The sequence below is a fragment of the Jaculus jaculus genome, chromosome 3 (genome assembly GCF_020740685.1).
Source record: "Jaculus jaculus isolate mJacJac1 chromosome 3, mJacJac1.mat.Y.cur, whole genome shotgun sequence".
Taxonomy (NCBI): Eukaryota; Metazoa; Chordata; class Mammalia; order Rodentia; family Dipodidae; genus Jaculus; species Jaculus jaculus.
Window position 1 is genome coordinate 112,234,041 of NC_059104.1, and position 20,368 is coordinate 112,254,408.

A 20,368-nucleotide genomic window follows, 5' to 3' on the forward strand; every position below is an offset into this window, starting at 1 on the left:
AGATGCAAACTGGAAACCTTTACAGTAGGTCTCTGAGTTCCAAGAATTTAGAGTTCAGCATGAGAGAAGCAGAAGCATAGCCAGTTCAGTAGATGACTCCTGACCATACCTACCCATTCCTTCCCCTGTTAAATTTTTTCGTGGACCCAAAGCAATGATAATTCAAGCCTCGGTCAGTAGGTTCATTTCACTGAGAAGAAAAGCTATGTGGATAAACTAGCACACATATAGCACAATGCAAATAAATGGTAGGGTGTTTGAAAATTAGTTTGGGATTAATCATTCACTCAGCAATGTTTCCTAGATTTAGAAAAGTTCCATTGGAAGGGTGTTTCTCTTTTAATTCAAACTCCTTAAAACCTTCAAAGTTGAGCAAATCACAGCCTATTTCATTTTCCCTTTTTAGTAAGTGCTCTAAGTTCTCTATCTCCTGGAATGATCTACTAACGCACTATAACCTGAAGATGCAGCAGTGGGCAGTCTTTGTTACAAAGAATATTAAAATGCTGTGATAAATAATCACCCTCACTAAAATTTAAATGTTAAGGCAGTCTTAGTACAAGAAAGGCAGGGCATGGGCTGGGGGAAGGTCAGAAGTATGGTTTTGAATTTGGCTAGTAAAAGACTTATTTTGCAAGCTGATAAAGGAGAAGATACCCATAATGTTTGACATGTTTAAATAGAAAAATAAAACAGATTTAACTGTTACAAGAATTATGATTTTAATGAACAGAGGCCAAAATGGTGAGATATGGGAGGAATGACCAAGAAAGTGGGCCTGTAGGGTCTTGGATAGAGAAATACAGAGAATAAAACCATAAATGAGAAATGACACCCCAGGACATTGTTTTGTCATTTCCAGTTTTGTTCTGGTGGTTGTTTGTCACATCCTCAAAAAAGAAACTAGAGTTCAGGAGCAGGAAGAGGCCAGTATTATGAGTTGTAAGGGACTTCCCAGCAGGCAAACCAGGCTTTCTGAGCAGAAGTGTTGCAATCATATTAGCAGTCTCCGCCCCTCTGCACTAAGGAAATGCCCAGGGACTTTCACTTTGCAGCAAGAGAAGTTCTCTGTAAGGCTGGAAAGAAGTAAGGCTGTTCTCCATGGCTGGTGAGTTGGGGACCCCTTGGGAAGTGGGACTAGGACTTGGGTGTTATAAAGCACTTTATTCAGGTCTGTGAGTGGGAAGAGACACAAAGCAATAGTGTAGAAGCTGAGTGTCCCCCATTCCTGTGATACATTTGTGTGTTAGTAACAGCTATTATAGGACATGGGCTTATGAAGGCTGAAGGAGTGTTATGTTCTCCAGGGATCTTTGAGCTAGACAGAAATTATTCAGGAAGTCAAAAGAGGTTAAAGACAGATTAGCACATATGAAACAACTCTGAAATCTTTCACTTGGTCTTGATTCTGAATTACTCATTTAAGGTCATTCATGCTCTTCTTAGAAGCAGATTGGGGTGTTTGAGTCCTCATCCCTTCCCAGTTTCCTACATTACTAGTACTATTTCACTGTATAAACTTAATCCACCCCCCTTCCCAACCCCCAGCTATCTACTCCTTATAAGAACACATCAGGCACTATTTTACCTGGTTGGGTATCACTGTTTTTATTTTTTATTTTTAATTAATGCTCCCTTTTCCTTATCCTTCTATCCAACAAAGTAATTTCAGGTAATCTGTTTTATATACAAAAGCTGAAAAAGTATGGTACAGGAAGTCATTAGGTGTTTACTCAGCTACTGTCAAACTTGCCATTGCTTCTTTGGCTTCACTGTGCTAGAAAAAGTTTTGGGGCTAGACTGTAGTGATAAACCTTCTAAAGTGACTGAAAAAATCAGTGGTCATGTAAACACTTGGTTTTTGGCTTTCTCCACAAATATAGGTTTATCTCTGTATCTATTAATTATTAATGCAGTTTTCTTACTGTGGAACACATAATGGTGTGTGTGTATGTGTGTGTGTGTGTATGTGTGGTCTCAGGTTAGCCTGGAACTCACTGAGATCCACCTACCTCTGCCTCCTGAGTTCTGGGATTAAAGGTATACACTACCATATCCAAATCCAAATTATTTCATGTAATTGATAAAATTTTGAACACATCTTCAGATTACATTTAGTTTTATTTATTCACAATAAATATTAAATATTAGGACTTTAGAAGAATTCATTTATTCATATTCCATATATTCTAAATATATGAAGTCATCAAGGACTTTAAGAAGAGAGATCTAGTTGCAGGATAGGTTTAAAATAATGGTGATTGAAGAGATGTTGCTTTCAACAAAGTCACTAAATATAGAAAAGAGTACAATTCTGGTTAATTAGTGTGAAAAAAGAAACTTACTGTCTAGGAAAGAGTATAGGCTTTCCTGAGAGTACATACTCTAGGGGAATAATCACCATCCCAGACTATGAGAAAGTAAACAATAAATATTAAATCAGTGAATGGCCAGGAAGTTAGCTTTTGGCATAATGCCACAGAAGGAAGATAAGAATCTACCCAAAATCTTAGAAATGAGTTATTAAACATATTTCATATGGGTTTGAGGGGACACAGTTCTAAATTGCAATGCAAGTGGAATATGGCTTGCCGTGATGTGGCAAAATCAACTTATTTTCATGTGTATTTTTTCTTCCATAGGCTGTGTCTAGAATGAGGGTCATTCTCTTTCAATGTGTGCATTCATAAATTAGTCTTTCTATCTCTGACAGAAAACAAACAACCCCCCAAACCACCACATAAGATGCTGGAGTATCTTGGCAAGGAAACCATAGTTGAATTTATGGATAAAGTTGTAAAAAATGATGTATTTAAATTGGAAGAACATGAAAAGGAAAAGTTTTTCAATGCTGAACGTAGAGACAAGCCTTGGATCTTGATAGACTCTGTGAAAGGGAAACCAAATAAGGCTGGCAAAGTACTTCTCCAATCTATTCTTACTTTGAATAGAAATATTGCCAATTCTAAAGGTAAGATTACAATGACTTCTTGTGACAATTTCAACATTTCCAGAATCTATACAGTTCTCATGCCTCATCTCCTCTTGATTTTACCACAATTTCATCACTCGAGTATTATCTTCAGTGAGGTTCTTTTAGAGGTCACGTTACCTTTTATGGGATGAGAACAAATTTCCAATTAGGTAAAAAGCTGCGTTTCAGGTTTAAAGTTTTTCAAAGACATAGTTGACCATAGAAAAATATTGGAAGAAATAAAATGAAAAAAAGTAGAACAAAATAATCTAGATTCTGTTACCTTGTAAATTTCTTGAATCTGTGCAAGTTTCTTAACTAAGTCTGTCATCAGTCAACATTTAGAAAATTTGTCAAATCTAGCATTTACTCATGTGACTTTGCAGGACTAGGGACAGAATAATACCAGGCACATGGTAATTCCCAAGTTGTTAGTTCCTCAGAAATCTTCTCTGAACACCAGGTTTGGCTATAGCTGCTTACCAATATTTCTGCTCAAATGTTCCACTGACTTCAAACATCTAACATTTAAAATTAAACACTTCTCCCTCCATGAAATCATTGGTACTTCTCTCCCCTTAACATCCCAGGAAACAATATTAAGAGCTAACAATATTCTCTTACCATATCATATCACTTTCATGACCCCCTAAAAAAACCAGCAATTAGTATAGTCAGTGACACATACCAGATATTTAATTAATAAAATATAATAACAAATGAAAGATATACATGGGATAAACAATTCTCAAAATTAGTTTAAAGGTATTCAGGTTTAGAATATCCTAGTACTTCAATTTCTGTGACTTACAAAATGATTAAGAAAACCGTTATAAAAATATGAAACGTTTTTGGATCAATTTTGACTTGAATTGAATGAAGAGTATTATTAAAACCAAATATTTTCAGGCACAAATTCAACAGGTGCTTTCAATTTTTCCACAAAGTTAATGTAAATCACTCACTCGAGCAAGCTAGAACTTTCTACTATCAGTAAGTGACTAATGAACAAAAGACAACAGGTACTATGGAAGCATCACTATAGTGTATGGACCATTTCTTATAAACCAGACTCTAGGAAAAATGGATGCATGTTAGTATGATGCATACCCAACCCTAGGCTGTATTCTTATTCATATTTGAACTGGGTCTTTCCATACACTTGACATGACTTGACATCAGATTTTATTATTAAAATCACATCACAGGTATTACAGCCAATATAATCAAAATTAGAGAACAAGAGGATTCAAAATGGTTTGAGCAGCCTTGGTAATCACAATGAGTATTCAATACTAAGTAGAATGCACTGTCTGCTCACATGGCCTAAGGTGGCACAGACGTACTTGTGGATACTCTCCCACTGTGTTCTGCCACTGTCTTCTGTCTGCACTGGAGTCTCCATGAGACCACAGGAGAGTTGGAGACCAGGCAGACCAGGGAACCACACTGGGATATTAGAATTTCTTCAGGCCATGGCTGGGTATTTGGACATGAATTTAACTCTGAAGATTCTCAGCACATTGCTCAGGGTATGGAACAAGGGATGGGAAGAATACAAACTATATGTTCCATTTGGCAGGCATGTTTATATCTGTGCAACTCACCAGGCACTTTTTCTTTTTTTCGAGGATGGGTCTCACTCTAGCTCAGGCTGACCTGGAATTCACTATGTAGTCTCAGGGTGGCCTCAAACTCACAGTAATCCTCTTACGTTTGCCTCCTAAATGCTGGGATTAAAGGCATGTGCCACCATGCCCGGTTTCACCAGGCACTTTTAGTGAGAGAAATAACCACTTGAACAGGTGTTTCTTAAGGAAGGTGTCTTTTCATTATCTTGTGGGAGTTCTTTCTTTGTTATAGCCACCTAAAGAGACATATGACAATTTCACAAGATGGAGAAGTTTAAATTTTTGTTAAATTCCTAATTATCCATTTCTTTCTGTTTTGTTGAGACACTAAATGGAACTCTCAACTATTTTGTATTTGATAGTAAGTTTTGTTTTCATGCTATTTTTAATGATATAAGGCAAGCTTTTTATATATACATGTGATAGTGATTAGGAAATGTTTGTCAAGTTAGAATTCTCAAGACTTATAATGAAAAAGACAATAAAGAATATGTGTTTGAAATACAATGCCAACTATCTAGGTATTATCCCACAACATTAGTGGTTATCCTGTTCACAGAACGTTCTGCAATGGCAAGTGAGAACATGTATCATTATTGTCCCTATGAGCATAGGTATTAAATAGTCCTATAACTTGTTGAATCTCTAGAACTTATGATGTTAAAATAGTGTCAGAAAGATGTTCATATAAAGCTGATGGAATTAAATGTCTAAAATAGGAAAACATAAAATATGAAAAAGGATTAAAATTTACTGAATAAACATTATTATATTCAATAAGATACAATGTTTGAAACATGTAAATGAGTGAACAGGATGATCTCAATTTTCCATTCCTATTACATAGACAACATGTAATATAAGGCTTGAACAATCTTCTGATCTTTTTAGATGAATTCCTCTTCCTTTCTCCTTCAAGAGAGGGCACTGGAACGTCCCCATCTTTTGCCCAATCTCAGACAATGGCGAATAAGCTAGTAGTATGGCAAACTGAAATGACTTAAAAAACAAATAAACTGCTCACAAAAGAATCCTTTCTTCATGCTTTAAAATGGGTTAATACAAAATACTGCTGGCTGTTCAGTGCTCTCAAGTCAAAACATCCAAAGTGTGTCATCATCTCACACAAAACCACGTAAGAGACAACCAAAAATCCTCTTCCATTGGAAGTAACATTATCATTTTAGTATTCCTGTAACCATCTCAGTTTACACCTCTGTGAAGGATACATGATGATTATTTATTCAAGAAAACTTAGCTTTCTTAAAACAAAAATCTCTCTATAGTACAGGATGCTAGATTCCTAGTATTTAGTCTATGTGTCTATATGTGAGTTATGAGTGGCCTTTTAATAAAAAAATGAAATTTTCACATCTAATACTGTAGCTACTAGCACATGAGAAATTGAATTGTTGTTCAAAACATATGTGAAAATGCCAATATTTCAAATATTTACTGAGTATCTTACTGAAATTAATTTTCACTGTTTATTTTTAGTTTTATTGAATGTAGTATCTGAAAATATACAAAGCATATCAATTCACTCTTTTTTCTTGTTTTTTTGAGGTAGGGTCTCACTCGCTGTAGTCCAGGGCTGGCCTGAAATTCACTATGTAGTCTCAGGATAGCCTCAAACTCACAGTGATCTTCAGACCTGTGCCTCCCAAGTACTGGGATTAAAGGTGTGTGCCAACATACCTGGCTCTCCCTTCATTTTTGACAACTTTTAAATTAATATTTATTACATTCTCACTAAGAGATAATGGAAGTATACATGGTTAAATGAGTAAATACCCTGGAGAAAAACCACTGAAAAATAATAAAGAAAAGTTTTGGTTCTTTTTATATTATTGTTGAATGGTCTTGTTGAAAGGTCAAGTTTGTTTGGAAATTATATATGTATTTTTCCTGGCATTATCAGGTCTATCATTTCATGTTTGGATGGTATGCTTTCTCTACTAAGGGCTTCTATACTTTTCCTAGTCATAGGATAATTCTTTATGGTCAAAGTTAGATTCCACTATTATATCTACATATTAACGTTTTAATCCAGCATTATCTTCTCTATCAGTCTGTACAGATGAAACAGCAACAAAAAATTATATTATATAACATATCTTTATTTATATTTATATTTATATTATATTATATTTACTATATTTATTTTTATATTTATTATATTATACTATTATATTTATATTTATATTATATAACATATCTGTACAGATGAAACAGCAACAAAAAGTTATATTATATAACATATCTTTCAGTTCACCAGGAGCCAGAAGATAGACCAGAAGAATACACTGATACCCTCAAGCTTTGTCCTCCTGAGGAGTTTGTGAGACTGCGGACAGAAAATGCCAGAAATGTACTGTAATATGGCATGACATTAAAGAGAGGGAAACAATTGTTCACCCCAAGGCATATGCTTTTAAATCACTAAGCTCAGGGAATAGGGATATATCTGTCATAAATTATTTGAAGGAAGAGAGCAAGTGGCTTTGAACACACCTTAATTTTCCTTTAAAAGTATGAGAAAATATGCATTGTTCAGTTTGTTCATTTCTTTATTATCATATCTATTTGTTATTTGTGAGAATTTCAACTGTAGTCATAGAATCAGAATACTTATAACATTATAGATGAGAAGTATTTATCTACTGGAAAATTCTACACATGAAAGATATTTTAAAAATATCATTAAAGCTTCCAAATACTGAAGTTAATATGTTAAAATTTTATCAATGCAATAATACCAAATATAAAGGATAATTTTTTATTCATTTTTACTGTATCCAATGATAGAATTTCTTTGTTTATATGATATTTGACCTCAACTTTGAATTATGTGAAATATTTGGATAGGATAGAAAAGGAGAACAGAAGACATTAACTGTTTTATTTTTTTTATGTAGACAGATAGTTATATTATGGTTCTGACTCTGAGTTTTGAAGAGGGATGAAGGCATTACCTTTCAGTACAAGCTAAGGATAGGAAAGCTATGTGATACCTTAGTACAGAGACAGTTATTATTGGTACATGGGCCATCCAAATATCTCAGGTAAATCAAATTCATTGAGTGTCCATTCCCTGCAGATCTATCCAATAAAAGAAAAAGGAATTCGTTCTCGCCAGGCTCTCATCATCTGCAATACAGAGTTTGATTATCTTTCTCGGAGGGATGGGGCTAACTTTGACATCTCAGGAATGGAGGGGCTGCTTAAAGACCTGGGCTACTCTGTATTGGTGAAAGATAAACTTACATCTAAGGTAAAAGCCTAAAAACCACCTACCCACCACAGTTATTTGTAGAGTCAACACATTTCCTGCTAAGAACAAATGAGTTTTATGCTAGGCAACACCCTTGTAACAACCTCAAGACACATGCAGGTAGGTAGGTACGTGTGTGTGTGTGTGTGTGTGTGTGTGTGTGTGTATCAATATAGTCAAAGGAGGTAGGCAAAATCTATGCCTCTTTTAAATCCAAGCATCTTTAATTGCATGCAACATGAAAAAAGGTGACTGGCATGGGTAACTACATAATTCTTACATTCAAAGATAAGGAATTGGGATATGGCCCAGAAAACTACAGATTAAAAATATAATAAAGGAGCACAAATTCAGAAAGGCAGCATTGCTTATGATTTAGTAGAAGGAGCTCTTCCTGTCATAGGGAATAGGTCTATTAGTAAGATTGAAATTTTCTATCTTTTTTTTTTATTTTTTTTAAATATTTTTTTAATTTATTTATTTATTTGAGAGCGACAGACACAGAGAGAAAGACAGATGGAGGGAGAGAGAGAGAATGGGCGTGCCAGGGCTTCCAGCCTCTGCAAATGAACTCCAGACGCGTGTGCCCCCTTGTGCATCTGGCTAACGTGGGACCTGGGGAACCGAGTCTCGAACCGGGGTCCTTAGGCTTCACAGGCAAGCGCTTAACCGCTAAGCCATCTCTCCAGACCTGAAATTTTCTATCTTGTGATTAATTATTTCATTATAGAGATGAATAATCAAACATAAGAAAGCAACCATAGTTCCAAGGATTTGGTGTGTGTGTGTTCACATAAGTGAAAAGCAACAAAAGTAGAAAATAGAAATGGAAATGAAGAAAAAAAACAAAACAGGAAAGTGGGAGGAATGCTTTGGGATGTGGTGTAGAAAAGCTTTTGTGAATATAACTAAAAGGGTCATGTGGCAGAAGAGGCTACCTAGAGGGAGATAAAAGAGGAGGACTTGTGAGGAAAACTGAGAAAAGCCTGCAAGAAGAAAAGGAAGATTGGAGTTTAGAGGAGACAAAAACATACCAGGAAAGGACTGAAAGGACAGACATTTGATTTCATGCTAAAACACAGAGTATTTTAAAGGGAAAGGGTAATGTATCTATCAATACAAGCCTCTCATTATATAATCAGGCACAAAGTACAGGTGCAAACTAGTCATATAAATGGCATGATAGAAATGATACATGAGTAACAGGTTTATAGTACATCAGCAGTTGCAGAAAGTTGGGACCCACTACTCCATTAAGAAGGAAAAATAAAACAGATGTCACTATTGAGTTGCTGCCAGGCACAACTACCAAGGTTGATGCATGTTTCCCATGTTGTATAAACTGAAATCAGGAGTTCTTATTGTCGGTCCACTTTAAGAATGACATTGATCTTTTCCAGGGTATGGAGTCAGTATTGCAGGACTTCGCTGCCCTTCAAGAGCACAAGTCTTCAGACAGTGCATTCGTGGTGCTAATGTCCCATGGCACACTGCACGGCATCTGTGGAACTGCACACAGTAACAAAAATCCAGATGTGCTACATTATGACACCATCTATCAGATCTTGAACAATCGCAAGTGCCCTGGTCTACGAGACAAACCCAAAGTCATCATTGTGCAGGCCTGCAGGGGTGGTGAGTTTTGACATTGAAATGAGTGAGCTGGGGAAATAATATCAGGTACAACGTAGAGGTGCAAACTAGCCATATAAATGGCATGATAGAAATGACACATGAGTAGCAGGTTTATTAGGCTTAAGAACTATGACATATAATATTCTGACTTTAAAATGAATGTGTTCGCACAGGAAGGTTAAGCATGCTTTATATCTATGGGAAATAATATTAGCCCATATGTAGTTCAAATAATTTAATGTAACTATTAGGAAATTCCCTTGGATGTCTTATGAAGGAAATTTACCTTGCTAGTTATGAAACACGTGTATTTTTACTCCAGTAAATGTACAAGAGGAGATCTCATGAATCCCTAAATCAGTTAAACAGAAATATTCAAATTTTAGAACAGTGTCATTGTAATTATTTTATTACTTTTAATGCTTTTTTACATTAGCTGACACAAAAGAATTGTTTTTGATAGTGGGAGAATTCTCCAACACAATAATTATGAGTGACTTTAATATTCCACTCTCATCAACAAATGGACTCTGCAGAAAAAGTCAGTAAAGAAACACAAGTATTAACCTACATTATAAATCAAAAGGACTAATGGGTATCTACAGAACAATGTTTTCAGTAGCTACAGGATATTAAATCATTTTCAGGAGCATGAGAAATTTTCTACAAAATATACTAGTAAGATATAAAGGAAGTCATAATATGTTTATAAAAATATTTAAAAATTTCACATAACAAAGGAATGAAAGTAGAAATAAATCATGAGACTTCCTTCTCTTGTTTCACAAGAGGATGAAAGGGTAGTGCAAGATATGAGAATCAGCACACAAAGTAAAATGAATATGTAGAGATGTGTAAAATCAAAAAATCATCTCAAAAGATATAATAAAGGAACTGATAAAATTGAACATCATGGGCTGGAGAGATGGCTTAGTGGATAAGGAGCTTTTCTGGTAAGCCTAAGGAACAAGGTTTGATTCCCCATTACTCAAATAAACCAGATTCACAAGATGGTGTATGTGTCTGTAGCTTGTTTGCAATGGCTAGCAGCCCTGGTTTGCCTATTCTCTCCTTCCATCGATCCCTATCTCAAATAAAAATAAAATATTATTTAAAAAATAAATAATTCATCAATTCTTCATAATTAAGCATAAAAGGATCATGCCTCAACATACTGAGCACTATGTATGAGAAACCTTTAGCCATCATGATATCATATGCAGAAGGAACAGGACAAGTGTGACAACCAATACAATTCTTCCTCATTATACTACTATGCAAATTAATCAGAGTCATAAGGGAATAGAAAAAAATAGTAAGAGTAAATGAGGAAAGCAGACTGTTTATTGTTTCTATATCTGAAAAATTATACATTAATAGAACTGATCCATGAATTCAGTACAGTAGCAAGTTACAAAACCAGTGCACAAAATCAGTAGTTTATACTCAAATTATGAACTCACTGCTAAGAAATCAGGAAAGCAACCTCATTACCAACACCAAGAAAGAAAAGTTAAGACTGAGCCAGGGAGATGGCCTAGAGGTTAAGGTGTTTGCCAGCAAATTCAAAAGACCCAGGTTCAATTCCATATTACCCATGTAAAGCCATTGACACAAGGTAGCACATGCATCTGGAATTTGTTTATAGTGGCTAGAGGACCTAGCCCACCCGTTCTCATTCTCTCTCTCTCTTTTACCTTCTCTACCTTTTCTCTCTTTCTCATAACTAAATAAATAAATAAAAGATTTTTAAATAAAAGGAAAATTAAGATTGAGAATCTCTACAAAGAAAAGTATTAAGAACCAAAGAAGTAATTTGAAGAAGATCATAGAAGACAGGAAGATGTCCAGTGTTTACTGTTTAGGGAATTTGATAGGGTTGATATGGTCACAACATAAAAATTATATATAAATGCAGTGCAATCCTTATAAAATACTAATAACTTAAAAGAATACAACACTAAAATTCCTATGGAAGGATAAAAGACCCCAAATAACCAAAGCAATACAGAATAATGACAGTAATTTGTGCTTGAGTCATCATAATACCATGTTTCTGATTATACTATATAGCCACAAATGAGTAACAAATTTTATGATATTGGCTTAAAAACTGACTGGTAGATGATAGGAGCAGTGTCATGCATTCAGAAGTCAATTCAATGAAAAAAAATCATTGTATTCTCATTATCAACATCACTCAAAAGGTTATTGAATAAAAAAAGATCTACAACAAATTATCAAACTGATTGTTAGTCATGAATAGAAAATTGAAACATGCCCTCTATCTTTTGTCTTGAACAGACTTCAACACAAAATGATCAAATACAATAATGCAGTATTTGCAACTTTGAAACATAGAAACTCCTTTAAAATAGTCACAAAATGTTGAATAGAGTTCCAAAATTCATGACATGATATCAAGAATTAATGAATTGAATTCCATTAACTCAAAAATATTCTTAGCTGAGCATGAGCATTTATTCATGTAATTCACATTATTAAGGGACCTACCTGAGTAGTATCACAAGGTTAAGGTCTGTCTGGACTGTGAAACAAGTTCAAGGCAAGACTAGGGAACTTACTGATACCCTACCTCAGAATGAAAAAAAAAAAAAAGTGGTAGGGATACAGATCAGTGGTAGAGCATTAGCAAAGCATGCACAAGGCACTGTGTTCAAGTCCCAACAAAAGAAAGAATTTTATGTACAGTAAAATATATAACCACAAAAAATTTAGCAAAATGAAAATACAAGATACAGTTAGAAAATGAGGAAAACCTTTTTAACTTATACCATGTCATAGGAGTCTTATTAGAGGCTTAATATCCAGACAGAATAAAAAATTCAAATCTCTATAAAGGCAACCCAATCAAAAAGAATTTAAATTATTTAAATGGGTAATTTTCAAAGTAAGAATTACAAGTGTCTAATAAATTTAACAAAATTTGCTTATATTTTTAAAGTACACTGGGATTCCATCTGACCCCAGTCAGAATGGCTATTAAATGAATGAAGAAAAAAAAGTAGCATTTTGTGGAGAAAAATAGTACAATTAATAGGAAAATAAATTAGTAATGTAATTCAGGCATGGTGGTGCACACCTTTAATTCCAGCACTTGGGAGGCGGATATAGGAGTATAGCCATGAGTTTGAGGCCAACCTGAGACTACTTAGAGAATCCCAGGTTAGCCTGGGTTAGAGTGAGACCCTACCTTAAAACAAACAAACAAAAAATAATGTAGCTATATAACTCATGAGTACATGTCTAAAGCAACAAAACTCAGCATAGAATAGAGATGCTACAATACATGTGGTAAGAGACTATTTATAATAGCTTAGATACAAAATCAGCCTAGGTGGCCATTAACAGATGAGTACTTAAAGAAAAATGGATTTCATGCATTTGAAATGCTATATAGAGGAATAGAATCCCAACATTTACAGAGAAGGCAGTCAATGGAACTAGAAATCCTCATGTACAGGAATCAGTCAGTTCAGTCACACAAATAACAAATAATATTCCTCCATTTCTTTTATGTGTAAACAAAAGAAAGATATACATTGGGGGCCTGAAAGTAGAAGGGGTGATTCAGGAAAAGGGCAGGGTGTGAGGACTGAGAGAAATAAGATGTGAGTGGAAAGAAAATGAGTGGACATGCACAAGCCAGAGTCTCCACATGTATAACATGTTTCACATTCATTTACATTCATTGGTACAAATGCTAATTATTAATAATTGTTCTAAAAACTGAAAATCAAGTGTGACCAGTATGTAATTATATTCCTGTCTGTCATTTTAAGCACATGTTAATTATACAACATATTGGGTTCCATTATGATAGTCATAGCTATGAAACACATTGATAATATTAAGATATTTCATACCTCTAATGTATTTTGATTATACACTACCACTTATCTATTTCTGTTCAAATCCTATCTTGTTAAACACTTCTACTTTCTTGTCCTTTTAATCTTTTAAACTAGATTCATCATAAATGCAGTTATATGATACAGGTCTTTCTGATTCTGTTCTCTTTTTACGTTTGTTTCTTTGTTTAACCTGAAGATCTTTGGCTCCATCCATTTTCCTTCAAATAACAAAATTCTGTTCTTCTTTATGGCTGAATAATGCTACTCTATATACACATCTCGCATTATCTTGATCCATTCATAACTTGGATACTATGAGTAATGTACAAGAAATATTAGAGTACATGTAGTTACTTTTTACTAACTTTATATTTTCTATTAGTTAGATTGATGTTATTAAGAAATGGTCTTGTTATGTACTCCTTGCTTGTCTCAAAATCAAAGCTATCCTCTTGTCTCAGACTCCTGAAAGCATGAGACAGTTATTTATCTCCATGACTCTCTGCTGACTCTGATTCCTTTGTATCTAAGTGGTGGTAGGGTCTAGTGGAACATTTTATCCCCACACATTACTGGTAGGAAACTTAGGGGCCTTCAGGGTTGATACTCAAGTTATTTCTTTCCCTTGTTATTCTTTACTTCATGTTACCTAGTAGTTATTGGTAGCTACACTTTTTTTTTTTTTTTGAGGTAGGTTCTCACCCTAGCTCAGTATGACATTCTGCAGTCCCAGCTTGCCTCCAATTTACAGAGATCCTACCACCTTTGGCTTCTGAGTTCTGGGATTAAGGGCATACACCACCATGCCTGACAGTAGCTACACTTTTTAAAGCCATAGAAATAGTATCTGCTAAATATGCTGTGAAGAGAATCAGATGAGGTCATCACAATTAGCTGTTTTAACCAAAAGCTTCTCCCAGATTCTTGATACAGTCAGTAGTAGTTTCTGTGTCATGATGGTGGCATTGTTAATTGGAATATTTCTCATGACACTGGTGGAAAAGCATTGTTTTTTCTTTCTCTCTCTATGCTGTGCGTGTGCGTGTGTGTGTGTGTGTGTGTGTGTGTGTGTGTGTGTTTCTAACTAAAAAGGACTGGTAAATCTCTGTTAACATGGACAATTGTAAAAGTCACCATGAACATGGTAAAGCAATGTTGACTCTTGATGTTTCCACAGAGAACTCTGGGGACCTGTTGGTCAGAGACTTTTCAAAACTCCAGGTTGACAGCTTTGCAGATTCACCAAGGAACGTGGAAGCAGATGCTGTTCGCCTAAGCCATGTGGAGAAGGATTTTATTACCTTCCACTCTACAACTCCACGTACGTATCTTTTGTTTCCTAATAGATATGTGGCCCAGAGGACACATTTCAGTGACTCTGGAAATTTGATATAGATCCTATACATAATAAGCACTTTGAGATAAATTGTTAGTGACAGAAATATATATTTTTAACTTTATTTTTATTTTTTTTTATTTATTTGAGAGCGATATATAGGGAGAGAGAGGGGGGTGGGAGGGAGAGAATGGGCATGCCAGGGCCTCCAGCCACTGTAAATGAACTCCAGACATGTGCGCCCCCTTGTGCATCTGGCTAACGTGGGTCCTGGGGAATCGATTCTCGAACCAGGGTCCTTAGGCTTCACAGGAAAGCGCTTAACCACTAAGCCATCTCTCCAGCCCAGAAATCTATTTTTTTTAAGTCTCTTCTCTCCCTCTCTCTCTCTCTGAACAAGAATCTCTCCCCCCGCCCCTGCACACACACATTTAAAAGCTGTGGTTTTATTATAAATATTATACTGTAAAGTCAACAATATTATGTATTTTAAACAAAATTTTATTAGTTAATTCTTCATACCTTCAACCCACCTTCTTTGTATCCTCCCCTCCTCCAATCTCTTGCCATTTTTGACAAGTTTATTTCAACATCTGCCAGATTTTGGTTTCCTTTTGGAAGGAAATGATATACTGCAGAAAATGAGTTAATATAAAGTTGCAAGTGCTTTTCCTAAAACTATAAAGATAACTGAAGCCGGGCGTGGTGGCGCACGCCTTTAATCCCAGCACTCGGGAGGCAGAGGTAGGAGGATCGCTGAGAGTTCGAGGCCACCCTGAGACTACATAGTGAATTCCAGGTCAGCCTGAGCCAGAGTGAGACCCTACCTTGAAAAACCAAAAAAAATAAAAATAAAAAAAAAATAAGATAACTGAAACTTTGCTTTGAAAAAGAAATTTAAAATCATACAATAAAGTTGTGAAAAACAACAGCCAAACTGATTGTTCTGTCTTCACAGATAACAAGTCCTATCGAGACTGTACAACGGGCTCTGTCTTCATCACCAAACTCATTGAATGTTTCAAAAAATATTCCTATTCATGTCACCTAGAAGACATATTTCGGAAGGTACCTCCTGTGTTTGTAAATAATTTAATTATTTGCTCAGAAAGAAGTTATCTGCATGAACTTTCTACATATCAATGACATGGTCATGCAAGTAAAAGTAGAGTCATACTGGTTTCTTTCATTCCCATTTAAAAAATCTAGTCTAGAAAGAATGCCAGACCACAAGCACAGGAGAACAAAGTGAAAAAATAATATTAATCATAATCTTTCTGTTATCTGTATATTTATGATATCTCAAAATTCAGAGATAGAATTTCTTTGAATTAACAAATAAATAAAGTATATATACATAAAGGAAAAGGCTATATTCCTGTGACACTGATGTGTGAACATGATATTCTCCTCACTGTGATCAAATGTCCAAAAGCAACATTTAAATTGAGAGAGATTCATTTTGGCACTCAGTTGCAGAGAATTCATTCCATGACTGTTGGATCTTCTTAACTGAGAACATCAGGAGGGTGGAGGGACAAGATGGAAATTCTTCACCCTATTACTATTACTAACAGGAAGCTGAAAGTAAGTAAAGCACTGGGAACCAGATATGGCCTTTGTAGTCATGCCTCAGTGACACACTTTCTCTCAGTAGCTTCTACTTAGAGTTTCTAGAATGTCTTTAAATAGTGCTGCCTTTTCTGTAGAGTCATAGTGTAAAAATATCCATATGCTTGTTCTCATCAACCCAGGAACACATACCACTCTTGGAATTTTCTATGTCAAAATACAAAATGTTTTGTGAGTTTTTAAAACATTGATCTACATCTACATCTTGCTTTTGGTTTTAGGTACAACAGTCATTTGAAAACCCAGATATTAATGCACAAATGCCCACCATTGATCGTGTAACCCTAACAAGATATTTTTACCTCTTTCCTGGCAATTGAAAATAGTAAGTATCAAATTTTGTTATGAGCTTAAACAAAGAGACAGGGATATTGATTATTTTGTAACAAGGTGTTAGTATGTTGCCCAAATTCTTCTTGAACTTATGATCTTCCTGCCTCAATCTTTCCAGTAGCTGGGATTCCACTTGTGTGCCACCACAGCCAACTTATACTTTATTTGTTCAATACTACAAATATGTATACAACATTTCATATGCCCATGTTCTGACACTCTAATTGTAAAATTGATTCACATATCAGGACAATGTTCAATTCCTCACTTACGTAATAAAATTTTATTTGGACATTGATTTTTTTCCCAAAACATTTATCAAAACACAGCCCCAAAAGTGGGAAAAATATCTCTGCTTCCTATATTTCTGAAAGATGATTAATATCTATAGTATACAGAAAATTTAAAAAATCAATGAACAAAACAATGCAATTGGTAAATGAATTCATATGATGCACAAACTATTCTGAAATTTAATATAAATATCCAAAATATATTAAATGTTGAACATTCTTAGTCATTAGGTTAATGCAAATTAAAACTACATTGACATTTTATCTCACAATCATACTGGTAATATGAAGAAAATGAAAAACAAACTAATGAAGACTTGGGTAAAATGAAACCCTTATACACTGCTGATGGCATTGTAAAGTAGCTCAACTACTAAACAAGTCAGTATGGCAATTCCCCAAAAAGTTAAAATAGGGGTGGAGAGATTGCTTAGTCATTAAGATGTTTGCCTGAAAAGCCTAACAACCAGGTTTGATTCCTTAGTACCCACAAAGAACCAGATGCGCAAAGTAGCACATACATTTGAATTCATTTGCTGTGACTAGTTGTCCTACTGAACCCATCTATTCCTTTCTCTCCCTCTCTATCACTCTCTCCTTGCAAATAAATAAAAACATTTTTAAAATTAAAGATATAAGTAACATAGTACCAGCTACCATGTCTGTGAATTCACAAAAATGATTATAAATTCACTAACATGAGAAATACTGGCACAAATATGTCTATTACAGTAATATCCTTGATAGCTACGGTATGGAATCAGCATAGTTTCTCATTAACAGCTAATCAAAATGTAGAATACACTTAAATAAATTGTCATTTTGAAACTCAGCACTATGTACAATGAATATGTTTGTGTGTGTGTGTGTGTGTGCACAGAATGAATTACTGTGTGCCAGATTGTGTTGTGGATACCTAGAAAATACTGTTGAATAAAATTCATGTAATGATTACTGTCAAAAAGCATCTATATATATATATATATATATATATATATATATATATATATATATATCATGTTAATAATGAGTGAGTTATGTAGAAACATTAAGGAGGAAAACATGGAAGCAACATGATAGGTGGTGTCCTGCTGAGGATGAAATATTCAAGAAGCACATCTTGGAAATGATGAAATTATAGTAAACAATTAATAGACGGTGAGTGAGTCCCAAGCTTCTTGTACAGGATAATGCCCCAACACAGGCAATGATGAAGACAAATGTCCTGAGGCAGACTTGTTCTAAACATTAAACAATAACAAATAAATAAATAAATAAATTATAAGGAAACAAAAATAGGGGAAAATAAGAGTGCAGAAATGACAGAGATGGACTGTGGAATGGAGGCATATTTAAGGGGATTGCTGCGAGTTTGAAGCCACCTTGAGACTACATAGTCTAGGTCAGTCTGAGCTACAGTGAGACCCTACCTTGGAAAAAACAAACTACACACTTTTTTTTTTTTTTAAATGTTGTTCAGGTAAAGTTTCACTCTGGTCCATGCTGATCTTGAATTCACTATATAGTCTCAGGGTGACCTCGAATGTATGGTGATCGTCCTACTTCTGCCTCCCAAGTGCTGGGATTAAAGGCAAGCATCACCATGCCTGGCTTTTCATATATTCATGAATGGAAAGATGACAAAGTATCATTTTTGTTTTACCTAGATCACTTTGAATTCCATTTCACAATGTAGAATAAAGAGGATGCAGGGGAAGGTCAAAGGCAAGAACACTGAGGAGAAAAATATGATGGTGATGAAGGTGATGAAGTCTACAGGAATAACCACCTTCTTCTTATATTCTATCTTCTGCAGAAACTACAGACAATGCAGCTTGCTTTTGTTAACTTCAAGAAATGGCTGTTCTTGGGGTAATGGTGCAGGCCTATAAACTCAGAACTGGTCATGCTGTGGAAAGATATTGTGAGTTTGGGCCAACCTGGTCAACATAGAGTGATCCTGTCATAAATGCTAACATTACTTTCAACAAAACACCACGTGTATTTAACTCTCTTTACATTAATGAAAATTATAAAAAATGAGGGTCTGAAGAGGCTGCTCAGTGATCAAGGTGCTTCCCTGCAAAGACCAAGAACTCATGCTTGATTCTCTGGTACCAATGTAAAGCCAGATGCATGCTCCCCCCACCTGTTTCTCTCTCTCAAATAAATTAATTAATAAAAATTAGAGGAAATGACTTTTTTTCTGTTTGGTTCTTAAATGAAGAATGGAATTAACATCAGTGAAAATAAGAGGGGATAATCTAATCCATATTCTAATCTTGTAGCTCATGTAGTATTTGCCCTTCAACAAAGAAGGATGTTTATGATTCACCGGTAGCAATAATGTAAGTGGGTGGGGCCTAAAATTGCCATAACATTTCACCTTGCACATTAAGATAATAACTATAAAAACATAATATGTTAGCCAGGAAATGTTGTAATTTGGATGTTAGTATACTGTAAGATAGATGCAAAATGATGTAGCCAGTATGCCCACCCCTGTCGTGTATTCTACAGATAATTAACATAATGTCTCAAAAATACTTTTGCATATAACAGCCTATTTATTTACAATAGTTATAGCATAAAAGCAACTCAATGGGCAGTGTTATTGTTACATTGAAAGCATATAACACCCAACCATAAGCAGCTCGTGGTAGAAAGGTATTAATTTCAGATTATAGTTTCAAGGGCAAGTTTCATCATGGAAGGGGAATCATGAAAGAATAAGCTGCTGGGTGTTACATGTCAGAGCGGCAGGAAATAAGTATCAAGAATGAGCTGAAGTATCACTAGCATGGTGGGGATGATTCTAAATTTCCCATACCTGCTCCCAGTTACACAAGTCCACTAGCAAGACTCTACCACCTAAAGGCAGCCCCAACTGTGAATCAAGTATGAAGCTTAATAGTAAACAGAACTACTGAGTTTATGGGTTTTTTTTTTTATATTCAACATGCCAAATTTTACCTCAAAGACTCAAATATATCTCATAGTGAAAAATGCATTTAGGCCAACCTTAAAAGTTCACATACTCTCCATCAGTTCCAGCACAGCTTAAAACATCAAGGTCCCATCCAAGACTCAGGACAGTGTATTGACTATGAGTCCTATAAAAACAAGACACAATTTATATATGTCCAACACATAATACACAAAGTAAACATTCCAACTCCAAGATGATAAAAGTAGACCATAGAGAGGAAAGCCTGATGCAGATCAAATACCAGCAAACCAACTCTGTCCTTCTAGCTGTAAGGTTTGCTTTCCAGGCAGAAAATACCAAAGCCAGCAGCTTTCCTTTATGTCTATCACATTTTCTTGTCATGTTCAAAGACTTGGAGTCTCCCAAAACCTATGATTCACCTACACATAATGGCTT

The 20,368-nt window shown here is 35.1% G+C and overlaps 1 protein-coding gene across 4 annotated transcripts; it reads left to right on the top strand.

The window, feature by feature from the left end:
* Positions 1-966: 966 nt before the first annotated feature.
* LOC101613218 (caspase-4) lies at positions 967-19,181 on the top strand. Of its 4 annotated transcripts, none has more exons than XM_012947600.2 (9): positions 967-1,108; positions 2,714-2,971; positions 6,876-6,976; positions 7,706-7,879; positions 9,280-9,514; positions 14,567-14,710; positions 15,684-15,793; positions 16,579-16,682; positions 18,800-19,181. In XM_012947600.2, exons 1-8 carry the CDS (start codon positions 1,102-1,104, stop codon positions 16,675-16,677), a joined length of 1,128 nt encoding a protein of 375 aa, XP_012803054.2. In that variant the 5' UTR covers positions 967-1,101; the 3' UTR covers positions 16,678-16,682; positions 18,800-19,181. The 4 variants fall into 4 exon arrangements, with proteins under 4 accessions (XP_012803054.2, XP_045001656.1, XP_045001657.1 ...); XM_045145721.1 differs by lacking the exon at positions 18,800-19,181 and adding an exon at positions 18,651-18,775; XM_045145722.1 differs by lacking the exon at positions 7,706-7,879.
* Positions 19,182-20,368: the final 1,187 nt, after the last annotated feature.

What these genes read in the sequence shown, in the direction of transcription:
- LOC101613218 (XM_012947600.2), top strand. An exon ending in GGACAGAAAATGCCAGAAAT is followed by an intron (nt 6,977 to 7,705) that starts GTACTGTAATAT and finishes CATTCCCTGCAG; the next exon opens with ATCTATCCAATAAAAGAAAA. An exon ending in TGTGCAGGCCTGCAGGGGTG is followed by an intron (nt 9,515 to 14,566) that starts GTGAGTTTTGAC and finishes ATGTTTCCACAG; the next exon opens with AGAACTCTGGGGACCTGTTG.